This window comes from Emydura macquarii, unplaced genomic scaffold (genome assembly GCF_026122565.2).
Source record: "Emydura macquarii macquarii isolate MOO-44397 ecotype Brisbane River unplaced genomic scaffold, CSIRO-AGI_Emac_v2 contig_1768, whole genome shotgun sequence".
NCBI lineage: Eukaryota > Metazoa > Chordata > Testudines > Chelidae > Emydura > Emydura macquarii.
Genome location: NW_027131905.1, coordinates 2428067 through 2441887, shown reverse-complemented (window position 1 = coordinate 2441887; position 13821 = coordinate 2428067). Strand labels below are relative to the sequence as shown.

At 44.2% G+C, this 13821-nt stretch overlaps 1 protein-coding gene across 1 annotated transcript; it reads left to right on the top strand.

Moving 5' to 3' along the window:
• Positions 1-1834: 1834 nt before the first annotated feature.
• On the top strand, positions 1835-12424 carry GRPEL1 (GrpE like 1, mitochondrial). The gene is made up of 4 exons (XM_067556433.1): positions 1835-2091; positions 5386-5548; positions 6546-6627; positions 10235-12424. The coding sequence occupies exons 1-4, from the start codon at positions 2021-2023 to the stop codon at positions 10579-10581; spliced, it is 663 nt and encodes a 220-aa protein (XP_067412534.1). The 5' UTR covers positions 1835-2020; the 3' UTR covers positions 10582-12424.
• Positions 12425-13821: the final 1397 nt, after the last annotated feature.

Below are 13821 nucleotides of genomic sequence, written 5' to 3'. Positions count from 1 at the left end.
TCTTTCAGCACTGAGGGTTCTCCCCATTCTGTGCTGCCTAGTGCAGTAGTCTGGGAGCTGACATTGTCTGTGAAGACAGAGGCAAAAAAAGCATTGAGTACCTCCGCTTTTTCCATATCATCTGTCGATAGGTTGCCTCCCCCATTCTGTAAGGGACCCACATTGTCCCTGACCTTCTTGATGCTAACAAATCTGTAAAAACCCTTCTTGTTACCCTTCACAACCCTTGCTAGGTGCATCTCCAACTGTGCTTTGGCCTTCCTGATTTCACTCCTGCATGCTTGAGCAGTATTTTTATATTCCTCCCTAGTCATCTGTCCAAGCTTCTACTTCTTGTAAGCCTCCTTTTTGCGTTTAAACTCACCAAAGACTTCTTTATTAAGCCAAGCTGGTCACCTGCCATTTTGCTATTCTTTCTGCACATTGGGATGGTTTGTTCCTGGGCCCTCAATAAGGTTTCTTTAAAATACAGCCATATCTCTAGGACTCCTTTCCCCCTTATGAGCGTCCCAGGGGATCCTGCCCATCAGTTCTCTCAGCGAGTCGAAGTCTGCTTTTCTGAAGTCCATAGTCCATATGCTACTGTTCTCCTTTCTTCTTTTTGTCAGGATCCTAAACTCTACCATCTCATGGTCACCGCTGCCCAGCTTATCACCCACTTCTACTTCCCTTACCAATTCTTCCCCGTTTGTGAGCAGCAGGTCAGGAGGAGCATGAGTAGGTTCCTCCAGCACTTGCATGAGGAAGTTGTCCTGAACACTTTCCAAAAATATTCTGGATTGTCTGTGCTCTAGCTGTCTTGCTCTTCTAGCAGATGTCAGGGTGATTGAAGTACCACAGGAGCACCAAGTCCTATAATCTGGAAACTTTCACTAGTTGTCTGAAGAAAGCCTCATCTATCTTATCCTCCTGATCTGGTGGTCTGTAATAGACACCCACCACGGCATCACCCTTGTTGCTCTCACATCTAAACTTAACCCAGAGATTCTCAACAGGCTTTTCTCCAGTTTCAGCCTGGAGCTCTCAACGATCATATTGCTCTTTTACATAAAGTGCAATTCCTCCACCTTCTCTCTCCTGCCTGTCCTTCCTGAAGTTTATAGCCATGTGTAAAGCACATACAGTATGCACCCCCTTAGTACTGACGTATGTAGCCGTGTAGATAGTGAGGTGAGTAAAGATACACCAGAACCTTAGGGTATGTAACCAATGCGGCTCTGTACACACCCAAACAGTGCCTCCATATCTATATTGCTATTTTTCACAGCATAGCATCCCACTGCCAGAGCCCTTCCCTGTCACAGGGAAAGGCACCAGCCCGGGAGAAAGGCTCCCCGCTGTCAGAGCCTGTCCCAGCTGCCTCTCCCTGCCAGAGTTTTTCCTGAAGCATGTAGCATTGCTACCCTACTTATTACCAGTGAAGACAAGGCCTCAAACAGTCTGTCCCCCCCTTTGAACACATACAGTTATTCTAGTTGGTTTCCTAGGCTGTGCAATCCTTGGGACAGTTCAACCCACAAGAACTCCCAGCACCACAGACAGCCCTGGATGGGAAGGGAGGAAGGACAAGCAATTTGTTTAGGACTAGGCCACACAGGGGCCCTAGTGCCCTTTTTCAAGGAACCACCCCCACGAGCCCCAGCCCAGCAGGGTAGGAAGGACTAGGCTGGGCCCGCCCAGGAGAGGTCACTTGCTGCCTCCCCCTTCCCCCGCCCACTTCCCATTGACCACGCCCCTTTTAGCCACGCCCACCCATCACCAGTGGGCCCGCCCCTGAGCGAAGGGACCCCCGAGTCCTCTGTGACCTTTCAACTTCTTCTCTCTCACGTGTGCTACGAAAGCCCGAAAGGGGGCAGGCCCTGGCCCCATGGGGAAGCCAGCCCAGCTGATTATGATTGGAGGTTGGTCTCATCACTCACGGCCCGGGAGGGGCGCTCCGCCCGCTGATTGGTCCGTGGCTTGCCCGTGACGCCCTTGGCGTTCGGCCGAGAGTGCGCGCGCGCGTCCACTCACAGGAGCCATGGCGGCCGCTCGGTGGGGCGTGCGACTGTTGCTGAGACCGCGCTACCCGCTGCTGAGCTGCCCGCTGCGGTAAGGACACCGGCGCGGGCCCGGCCCCGCCCCCGCCTTTCGCTCCACCCTCACCCCCGAGGGCTGCCCCCGCTGGGCGCGGGCTGCGATCCCCGGGCGCCTGAGGCCCGCCTGTGCGGCCCGGAGACGGGGCGGAGTGAGCTGGAGGCGCCGCTCCGGCCCCTCTGACCGCTGCGGGCAGCCGAGCCCCAGACCTTGAGCGGGCTGTGGCGCAGCTCCCTGCTGGCGGCCGGCCGGACAGACACTGCTCTTTCTCCCTGCCCCGGAGCTGCCGCTGGCCTCGCCTGAGGTGGCGGCGGGCAGGAGGGTAACCTGCGGGACTGGCCCGCCTTCGTTCCCCGGGGCCGAGCGGGGGGGGCGGCTCCTCCGGTCCTGCTCAGGGAGCCCACAGCGCCTGGTGGCGCGGCCCGGTTAGGCCGGCCTGGCTCTCAGCCGAGCTCCGGGTTCTGTCAGGTAAGGCCGAGCGCGGCTGTGCTTCCCGGCCTGCGTTTTATACGCAAGGCCCTAGCGCGGCCCCGCCCACAGCACGGTTTCAGACGGCTCCCTCCCGGTCACCGCTTTCCGCTCCGTCTGCTTGCACCGTCATGCCCCTCGCCAGAGTCCGCCGCCTCCTTCCCATGCCCCAGGAGGCTCCAGGTCTCCCACCTCCCCCCTCCCGGGGAACGACCATTGGTGACTTACTCTCCTGGTCTCAGTGGGGGAGTGAAGATTCCTGCACCTTGCCCTACACACCCACCCAGGAGAGCAGCAAGAAAAGGGGCAAAGGCAGGGCCCCACAGTGCTAGAGAGTCACTGACTCAAGGGAGGGGCAAAGCTGGCCGTCTAAGGGATGGAATTGTGCAGCTGCATGTGGCATTTCTTCATACCATCAAGAGAATTTTTCTTGCCATCAAAAGAAAACTTTCCTTCCCATGGTCTCCTCCTTTCCCCGAGAGAGGGTTCAGGCATGTCCTGCATATGTGAGGGAAATCAGTGGCTCACTGATGAGAAGCATCACACAGGGAGCTCCACAAAATTCTGTAGTTCTGATGGCTGCACTTTTCACTCCCACTATAGAGGCTTCAGGACTGTGTAATAAAATGCTTTCAACTCATTGACATTTTAAATGCTGCAATAGAAATCCTTGCTGTTGCCAAACTTGTGAGTCCTGTAATAGGATGAAGAAATCCCCTGTGGAAAAAAAAATGGTAGCCAAACTCAGTCTGCTGCTGCTGCAACCAGTGTCATGTCATTATTGTATATCATGTTTCACACAGCTCATGCAGTTTGGATACATCTCTGTTTAAGAAGTTTGTGATCAAGTAGAGAAGGCAAGTTAGTGGGAGCTAGTAGCTAGTGTCATTCAGCAATGGGTTAGCCATTTACAAATGAGATAACAAGGCATTTTGCAGTTGCTTTCTGGATTTGTCACCAGCAAGTAGTTATTCTGGTTCCTTCCTCTTCTAGAAAGAGGAAATTTAGGGCTAGTTTATACATAAAACTTACAGTGGCACAGCTGTCCCGATACAGCTATGCCATTGTAAGAGTGCTTGTTAAGTTGATGGGAGAGAGCTCTCCTGCCGACATAGTAAAACGAAATGAGCAGCGGTAGCAATGTCCACACTAGTGCTTATGCCAGCAAAACTTATGTCACTCAGCGGTGTTTGGTTTTTTTTCACACCCCTATGCCGGCAAAAAGTGCTGCTGTACACCAGGCCTCTGTGATTGAAGCATTGCAGATTATTGCATCATTAGACTTCTTCCTAAGGACATTAGGAAACTAAATAGCTGTGGATTTGTTTCCTAATCAAATACCCAATGAAAAGGAAGCTGCCCTCATTTTTCCCTCAACCAACTGAAACTTTCCCTACTAAATATAATGCATCTTTATTTGAAACAATTAAAACAGTGACACCTGTAACTACAGGAGCACCTGAATCCAGTTTATCAATAAAAGATTGTAAGCCCGTTTCCATCATACTTGAATACTAGAGAACAATAAATTGGTGTGACTGAGGACTTGAGGCTTTGGCACACCTTTCAGGCCTGATTTAGTTCTAGCAGTGTTCCTAGATGTTTCTCAGATTTTTATTTAAAAACATACCAGACCTTATCATTCCAGAATTTGGGGCAAAAAAGCTAGTGAGCAACCATCTCTCTTTAAACGGAGGGAAGATACTACTTCCATTATGTTAAAGGTATAATTTCAAGCTTTCTCTGCATGCTTGGCTGCGTGTGCGTGTCCTCCCAGTGTGTATGCTGTTCCAGGTCTGCACAGATAATCGGGACATCAAACCATGATAGAATTATTCAATAAGACCCACAGATCCATTTCAGCAACAAAAGGCACCAGGCCAGGTTTACTGTCAAAAGAGCATGATAAAAAGCTTTTTATACATGCCACAAGTACACTTAATACATATGTGCCCCTGACAATGGTACTGGCTCAGTAATGGCAGGACTTTCCTTTCCTCACTCGGCCAAACAAAGACTCCCTTTAAAACCCTCCTTTTATATACTGATACAGACAAGTTGCGTGTTGCCCCTCTGACGTGTGTCATTACCACTCTCTGATGTAATAATATACCATCTTTCATTTTGTACCAGATGGTCCAACCAAAACATCTCTATCCATCATATTATCATTCTAAGGGGTCAGTATGCTCTCGCTATCTTTGGGGTATTCGGATGTTCTGGTACTTTTCTGAAATGTGCTTGTGCAAATATTCTGTACCTAGTTCTTTAGATATGCGTGTATCAGCTCTGTTCTTGCCAGTTACTGTGAGCTTGCCAGCATTCACAGCATAAGTTCTAACTTTGCTTTATAACAAGACTTGACCATTACTTGGGCTCCTGCCTCAGATCCGTCCTATCAGGCTCTCACTTTTTACTACACTTCCAAGATTTTTTTCTCAAAAAAAGTATAGTTTGAATAAATAGGAGTGGGGGTGGAGATAGATGGAACAGTGATTAGGCCAACTTGTATGGCTTTTCTAGTTTTGGGTTGTCAAGATAGCAGAGATTATTGTAGACACGGTTCCATGTCACATTGGATACTGAGTTACAGTTAGCAAAGAGCTACAGACTAAGGCCCGAATATTGCAAATGCTTATGCACTGTAGGACTAGTCACAGTTAAGCACATGCACAACAGTTTGCAGCATTGTAGCCTTTGTTACTTCACAAATCATTTTCATGGCTTTAGGATGGAAGTTTCTTTTATATGTGATCATGGCAAATCAAGTGTTCAGTATGTCCAAAAAATACTAATCTTTCCTAGGATGAACAACTGACTAATGCTCTGTATTTGCTTTAGGACTTCTCCACGGCTGCTTTGCATAGCAACACAACAGAAAAGCACTGGACAGAACTTGGAAGATGACCAGAGCCAGAATGAACCAAAGGCTGAACCAAGCTCTGCTGAGAAGATATTAATTGAAGAAAAAGCCAAATTGGAAGAGCAACTAAAAGAAATGACTGTAAGTGTCTTTTAGTCAGCCAGCATGCACACATCTTAGGAAAAGTATGAAGTTCCAGTACACAAGCTGGTTTTGGAGAGTAAGGCTGAGCACACTTGTGGCCCCTGCAATCTGGAGATGTTGGCTACTATGATGAAAGAACTAGTATATGGAGACTCCAGTGTGATAAATTTGCATTCATGAGCTAAATTGTGGTGTTCTGTACCTCTGCTCTCTACCAACAGAGGAAGGAAGTGTCCTATTCCCTTGTAGTGCATGGGTTCAGAATGTTTAATGGGTGAGAAAAGGAGGTTTGGGAGGATGTGGGGACAGATGCAGCACCCAGTGGCTAAGTAAGACTATTTTGCTCTGCTGATAATGAGTGGATTGACACAAAAGTAAAAAGACTATAGATCATGCCCTGTTTATGGCACAGTGAGTCAGTGCAGAGGTATCCCATGTGATGTACTATGTCTGGTCTAGAATGTACAGCTAATTAGGAAAGACTTTTTGACATTCCAGTAATTCACAGCTCTAGAGTTAAGAATAAAAAAAATCACCCCACCATCTTTCAAAATTCACTTAGTAAATACTGATGCCCAGATCCACAATGGTTAAGGTTCTTAACTTCCATTGATTTTGATGGATATTAGGAGCCTAAAATATCTTTGGATCTGGGCATGAGAGCCTGGAAGCACACTTCTGTGGGCAAGAGAGTGAACACAGGAGAACTGCTTTCCACCCCACTCCTGTTTTTCCACATGCAAAATGAGGTTAATACATGCCTACATCACAAGGATGTGAGGATTAGTCTTTGTAGACTCATTTGAATTGCTAAATACAAATATTATTTGGAACTTAGATGCAACTTTTACTAACATCTTAAACCGTGGAGTCTAGTCTGTTAAACTGCTGCTTTGAATTTAAATTAACAGAATGAGGGCCTTTGAATTATTGGCATGCAACATACAGGCTGTAATGGGATCTTTTTTGCAATATACTTTATCTTCTTCCTCAGGACAAGTACAAGCGAGCCCTGGCAGATACAGAAAACTTGAGGCAAAGAAGCCAGAAATTGGTAGAAGAGGCAAAGTTGTATGGTGAGTGGAGACTTTGTGTGCACTTGTTGTATTGTAAGGCACTATAATACTAACTTGAAAGCCAGAACTTGAAAATTCAGAGCTGACACTGCCACTCATCCACAACTCCCACCATTTGTAACTCCCAGGTATTTTGGCATATCCTTGTTATAACATACGTTTCTGAGAACCTGAAATGTCAGACGGTGCCCTAATTTGAAGTGACTGAGATACTTCAGAGTTGTTATGATTTCACTGGATCAGTGTAAAACTGTGTGTGAAGTATTAGCTTTGTTCAGAAGCATTACATTTTGAAGCACCTGAATTCCTCAAAACACTCTGAAGTGGTTGGTGTCTGCAAAATTTTTCAGAAACTTAAGTAAATATGAGTCATCATGGCCCTTGTACACCGACCTGCTGTATAATCTTCATGATTGGTTCTGCGTTTGTTGGATTTATTATGTGGTGTTATACAAATTTCACAAGGAAAGTATTTCCCATACTGCAATGTAGTGTTGCTGCTTTTACTAGGAAAGTTTTAACTGTTTAATACCATGGGGAAACATAGTCCACATTGTGAAATTAACTGCTTGTGAGTTTTCATTGTAGAAAGTCAAGAGCCAAACCACCAATCCTAAATGGATTGGAAGTCTCAGTGCAACTTGTGACCTGAATTCTTTTCCTCTTCTTACACCTCCTCCTTCAACCTTAAATGAATGCAAGAGATCTGAAACCAGAAGTATTCAGCTACTTGCTTTCTTGTTACTTTTTTGAAAGTCTTTTTAAATTTAAATAGATTTTTCTGTAAAGTCTGAAGGTCAAAACTCATGAATGTCTAACATTAACTTAAGTAAATAGCTAGATTTTTCAGAGGGCTGAGCACATGCAACTATCACCAACTTCAAGTGCTAATAGTGCTCGATGTCTTTTAATGTCAATCCACATATTTAGATGTCTAGCTCTTGTCTGACAGTTCTGACTAAAGCATATTTTAATAGCTTTTTTCCTCTGAAAACAAATGTGCAAAATGGTATTGTATTGTAAATATTGCAATAGCAAAAGATAGCACAGTGTTCCAGATTCACAAAGGGACTTAGGCCTGGTCTACACTTAAGGCTTAAAGTTGGTTGGGGAGTGAAGAAACTATTAGCGACAGTTATGCCGACAAAACCCACAGTATAAACACACGAGTGCTTCTGTAGCATAGCTGAAGTTGTTTGGGGGAGGTTGGAGTTCCTACATAAACAGAAAAACACTCAGCATTGCAACGCTTACCTTTTATATACCTAAGCACCCAGCAGAATCCATAAACCCTAAGTTAGGTGCATGGGCTCCCTATACAATGCATGGGGATAGCTAGGCACCTGAGAGTGGGGTCCATAAAAGCCAGTACACCAGGTGGGGAGCTGCCTCAACTAGCCGATAGCAGATGCCAGTAAGAGGGCTGTGTTCTAAGCCCTTTGACTCTGAGTTAGGTACCTAGGTGTGGGCTGGAGAGGGGGCACCTATCTCTGCTTATGATCCACAACTGGGAACCCCTCTCTTGGAGTCAGGCACATATTGTTTCTTGCCAGAACAGTGGACCTAACTCCACACATACTGGCTAGGTGATGACTACCTTATAACACAGTTGTTAGAAAACTTACCTTGGATGTGGAAGACCCTGCTTTATTTCAGCCCTCTGCCTGAAGAGGAGAAAGGATTTGTGCAAGGGTTTCCCACCTCTCAGGAGAGTGCCTAATCACTGGACTGTAGAGTCATTCTTATTTTATCTGGCCACTGCAAATATATAAAGTGAAGTGGCTTCAACAGGAGAGATTGAGACCCCTATGGTATTAGAATATCCCATAGTCCACTGACCAGAGCACTGACTTGTGAGTAGGAAACCCCCATTCCAGTCTTTTCTTCAGGCAGAATGGGGAATTGAACAGAGATCTCTCACATCCCAGGTGGCCACAGATATTTTTACAACCCTGAAGGGCCACCAGTCTCCACCAGGAGTCTGTCCCCTCTCCCCCAACTGCAGCCAGATGGAAGGAGTTCTCGCTGATCTCCTGTCTCCCTGGCTGCACCACAGAAACCGCATGCGTCCTGTAGCCCTGTGCGCTCCATCTGGGTCGCTAGGCAGTGGCTCCCTGCTGCAGCCAGAGGGATGGAAGATCAGTGCTCCCTTTCTTCTGGCTGCAGCAGGGACCCCACACAGAGCACTTTGCTGTCTGCTGGAGCCGGGGGAGGGGAGAACTTGGAAAGTTTCCCTGAGGTGCCAGAGTCCCTACAGAGCTCTTGCATGGGTACTGTTAGTATAGCACTCTACTTCAGTTTTGACTGAGGTACATAACTTTTTCCCTGGTAGTGGAGGAGGGAATATCTAGATGCATTAAGTGGCAGTCACATTGACCAGTCTCACCCTGTTCCCTGCCAGAATTTATTCACACCTTCTAATCCTGGTGTCCTGGCTACATCAGTTCCTATAGTTATAATCTAGGCTTCAGTATTCCCGACTTGATATTGTCATAATGCAGCATCTCAATAGCTCATCTTTATGTGGAAATACATCACTCGCTTCCTGAAAGATCTTCCACCCTTGACCACTTGTCTGGAGATGGCTTTACAGATAGCAGTGGCAAGATGTAGTTAAGCACTGGATCACAACTATAGCTAGCCAGCGAGTAACTTCAGGGGACACAGCCATTATGCTATAGTTCCTTTTGGAGTTACTGCATTAAAAAGTGGAAAGAACTGGAAGGGCTTTATGGGCCTCAGCTAAAATCCCATGTGGAAAGTAGCCAATGGAGTTTTGGGCAAAGAGACCCACCTATTTAAATGGCACATGGGGGCAATGGAGGGAGGAGTCCTGCTGAATGAGATCTTCAACTCTCTCCCTGTTCAGGTCAGTACCGTTAGGCTGCTGGTTGAGTGAGGGCCTTTTTTCCATCCAGTGCCACTAAGCAGTTTTAGCCGTTTAAGTGAAAATGCAGGTATTAGACAACAGTAAGAGAAATTGGACAAAATAGGGGAGATGCCAGAAAAATCCCAGGATGGGAGAGGAAAAAAGTGAATTCCTTAACTTGAGGGTGGTGATTGTGTTTGTGTCTCTTGGCTAATTTAATAATAATTAGACTATTTGCTAAGGGAATTGGATACTTTTTCTAATCCAGAATTAAAAAATCCACTTCTATATTCTATATTAGGTTGGTAGCCTCAAGGAACTCAGAAATATAACTCCCTTGATAAGATGTTTGGGAAAGAGAGCATAAATGAAATTCATTTAACTTCCGTTTGAAATCTAGTCGTAATTATAAAAATGAGTCAAGTAGTTTTATTTACTACACCTGCCCATCAATGTGCCTGTGACTTTTGTGGTTTTATAATTGCACTTTCCTATTTTAAAAATTCTCTCCCCCTACTGCTGTATGACAAAATCTACACAAACAAGGGATGCTGTCTACACAAATTGCATAAATTCACAAATTAAAACATGAATAGGGTTTGGGGAGGGGGTAGAAACTTCCCCAATCTCATAATTTTAACAGTAATAGGGTTTTTTTTAAATGTAAATTTAACTGTATCCCCTTTAAGAAGAATGTTTGATTTTTCTTGTGATTTATCGCTGTCCGTCTCGTTATAGGGATTCAGAGCTTCTGCAAGGACTTATTAGAAGTTGCTGACATTTTGGAAAAAGCAACTGAGAGCGTACCAAAAGAGGAACTCAAGGATGAAAACCCTCATCTGAAGAACCTGTATGATGGTCTTTTGTTGACAGAAGTACAGATTCAAAAAGTGTTCAAAAAGCATGGCCTGCTCAAACTGAATCCTGTTGGAGCCAAGTTTGATCCCTATGAACATGAAGCATTGTACCATGCTCCCATGGAAGGGAAGGAGCCTGGGTCTATTGCATTAGTATCCAAGGTTGGCTATAAGCTGCATGGGCGTACCTTGAGGCCTGCCTTGGTGGGGGTTGTGAAAGGAACTTAGTGGCGCAATTTGTAAGAATTAAAAATGCCATACAACTATTCGATGGCTGAATGGCTTTCCTCTTCCAACGTGGTTTTTTCATTCCCATACTCTGTGGAAGGCTTACATTAATGAGTGAAAATGAAGCAAATGTTGAAATTGGATTGTTTAATGGACTAAAAATAATCTGGACCTCCCACCGTGAATTTTTTGTATTGTATTTTACACTTAAGAAGCAGAGCTGACAGGAGCCATTAAACCATCTATATTATGGATAACATTTTATTTGTAATCCTCGCTACTGAAGGTATGATAAATTGAAATAAACAAAATATAGCCACAGAAAACTGCATGGTAACAGCTGGATCACTGTCTAGAAGGAAGAACCCTTTGACTTTCAATGTGTCCTTGCATGTTGCATTTCCGAATATCACAGTAGTATGTGAAGCAGTACATGTAATTAGCTATCTGCAAATATCCACATCACCTTTCAGGAAGCAGACATACTCATTCGGTGGATTGCTCTTTCAGTGTCATGTCTCTATTTCCTGGAATACAGCCTTTCTTTGAACAGCAAAATTTGCAACACCTGTGTGATTCCACACCTGGGTTTAACTTTATAAAAAAAAAAATGTTGGGGGAGGGAATCCACTTCATTGTTTTTGTTCAGCCTTCATGTTCTTTTCTAAAAAAACCATTTAATATTTGTATGGCATTGAAGTAGTTATAGCAAAAAGCTGTCCCATGTCTGGATCAGTTTGCTATGCAAATTTTATTTGCAACTATATTGAAGGTCAAAATAGCAACCACCAGAAAAGTTAAGTATATAAATGATTTTGGCATCTGTTACCCTTTTATAATTCATCTAGATGTATGTCACAAGTAACTGGATCAAACATAAATGAACTCCACTTCATCTACATTCCTTAATAAGATTTACTTTCTTGTAACAGTACCTAAATTCCTAGCAGAAACTATGCCAGTTTCAACCCTTAATAGGTTATTTACTTTCATTATTTATGTTTATATTTTAACCTTTAAATAATCTATTATACCAAATAACCTTTGTTTATATTTTAACTAGCTGGGAAGCACCATCAGTTTATGAACAGAGTAATGGTTATGCTCGGCCTTTACTTTAATCTTGCTCCTCTGCTAACCTCAGATACGAGTGGCTGTAGTCAGGGCTATTGCTTCCTGTTGACCAGATGACCAAAAAGTACTCATGCTGTAAAACCTATCCTAATTCTATTCCATCACTTCTTCACATCCTACCCATTTGATAGGGAAGGTGTGATTTTCAAATGTGCTCCATACATGCTTAACTGATGCCACTGGACTCTAGGGTAAAACACTCTGACTTCAATGGGAGCAGTTAGGCTAAGTCTGAGCTCTCTTAAAAATTCCATATCTGAATTCTGGGTGGTGAGCTGTGGTATAGGAGTGTGTTACCTTAAACTGGGGAGTCAGTTTTGAGGAATTCATATGTGACTGGGGTGCCTGTCTACTTGTATCATCTGAACATTAAATCTGTTTAGTGGTAGGAAGAGGGAAAAAATAACTGTGGTTTTGAAACCCTCTTCTGATGCCCCTAGTGGATTATTTGGCAGAAGCATGCCAGCTGATTTGTAATAGAGGTCCTAATTCCCTTTAAACTGTCCCCTGTTCAGGCAAGAGACTGGATATAATGTAGGACTGTAGTAATTTACTTAATTTTTAATCTGTCACATTAGAAAGCAAAACAAACATTTTGGAAGGGAGGAGTCTTTCATATATATATTTTGTCACTGCTGTCTCAATTAACACTAGCTGACTTCATACCAACTAACTGCTTAATGAATAAATTGCTCCTCAGGTACTTGTACATTAGTCCTTGCTGTCATTTTCTTTGAAGACATTCTGCAGCTTAATAACATGAAGGGAGAATATAGTGATGGCAAACCCTTCAACTCTGTCTGTATTAATTTGAATCACAGTGGTCCCATAAATGTATAACTCCTTAATAAGAAAGCAATTAGCAATGGACTATATGCTCTGATATACTTTGCATAAATGGGTAAATATAGCTGTCACTGTACTGTTATTTGGTTTTGAGACTTTTACAGCAGAGGCTGAAGTGCGAAGGAAAGAAAAAGTGGTAGTGGTTTATATTCCACACCCAAAACAATCTCTGCCCATGTGTTAGCAAAATGAGAGCTCACACACAGGTGATCAAAATATGACTCTGTAGCACAGGAGCCTAGACTGTCTCTCCTTTGCATTTGAGGGCCTCAGTTGGTGTGTCTGTGAGGTCTGGGAAGTACTTAATGGTGGTTACAGCCTCAAGCTTTTGTTAAACAACTATTTGAACATATTCAAAAGGTGAAGCTAGCACCTAACACTGGCGATGTACAGCAAGGATTGTTTTAGATTAACTGACCTGCATAGGCACAACAGCTGAACTGAAGAGCACCACATTTGTAACATCAAAATTGTCTCTTCAATAAGATAAAGGGGGAAGAAAGAGTAGAAGGAGCACCCATCTTCTTGAAATCTACACTCCTTACGTGTATCCACTGACAGCATTGTTTACTCCTTTCCACCATGTTACTGAGGAGTAGGTTACAAGTGTAACATCTTAATATGCAGTTTTTGGTTAAACAAGTTTGCTGTTGAAAGAGCTGAAAATTCCTTCCAATCAAAAGGCAATTACTGTGACACTAGCAATCAAAAGGGGAAAAAAAGGCAATTACTGTGACACTAGCACAGTAATGTAGATCAATGAACATTGTTTGTAGTCTGTTCCAGTTGAGAACAGGCAGGTGCTTGCTACAGTAGATGCAATAAGAGTAGCAATGAGAAGGACCAGGTGAAGTGATTCATACCTAACCACAAACCCATAAGCAGAAAATTTGTTTTAATTGAGAAAGTAGTTATGGTTGACCACTTCTGTTTGAGGGTGCCTGTGCCCATTTCCTCCCTCCCACCTCCTATTTGAGAGTCATTGCAACAGAGACTGAGTGACCAGCTTTTTCCAAGAAACAACATGCAGGAATTTCTGGGGGAAGAGGCCCACCTACAACCTCTTTTCCTTCTCCACAATCTAGCATGAAAGAAAGGGGCAGAGGGAAGAGTAAGATGAGATACCAGGAAGTACAGTATGTGGAGTTTCATCAAGGAGACCAGAGAAGTGGTCTGAAGTCAGCATAACAGCAATCCACTAGAACCTCACAGTTACGAACTGGCCGGTCAACCCCACACCTCATTTGGAACTGGAAGTAC

Coding starts and splice junctions, on each gene's coding strand:
- GRPEL1 (XM_067556433.1), top strand. CDS start 2,021: ATGGCGGCCGCTCGGTGGGGCGTGCGACTGTTGCTGAGACCGCGCTAC. Junction 2,092..5,385: donor CTGCTGAGCTGCCCGCTGCG/GTAAGGACACCG, acceptor TATTTGCTTTAG/GACTTCTCCACGGCTGCTTT. Junction 6,628..10,234: donor AGAAGAGGCAAAGTTGTATG/GTGAGTGGAGAC, acceptor GTCTCGTTATAG/GGATTCAGAGCTTCTGCAAG.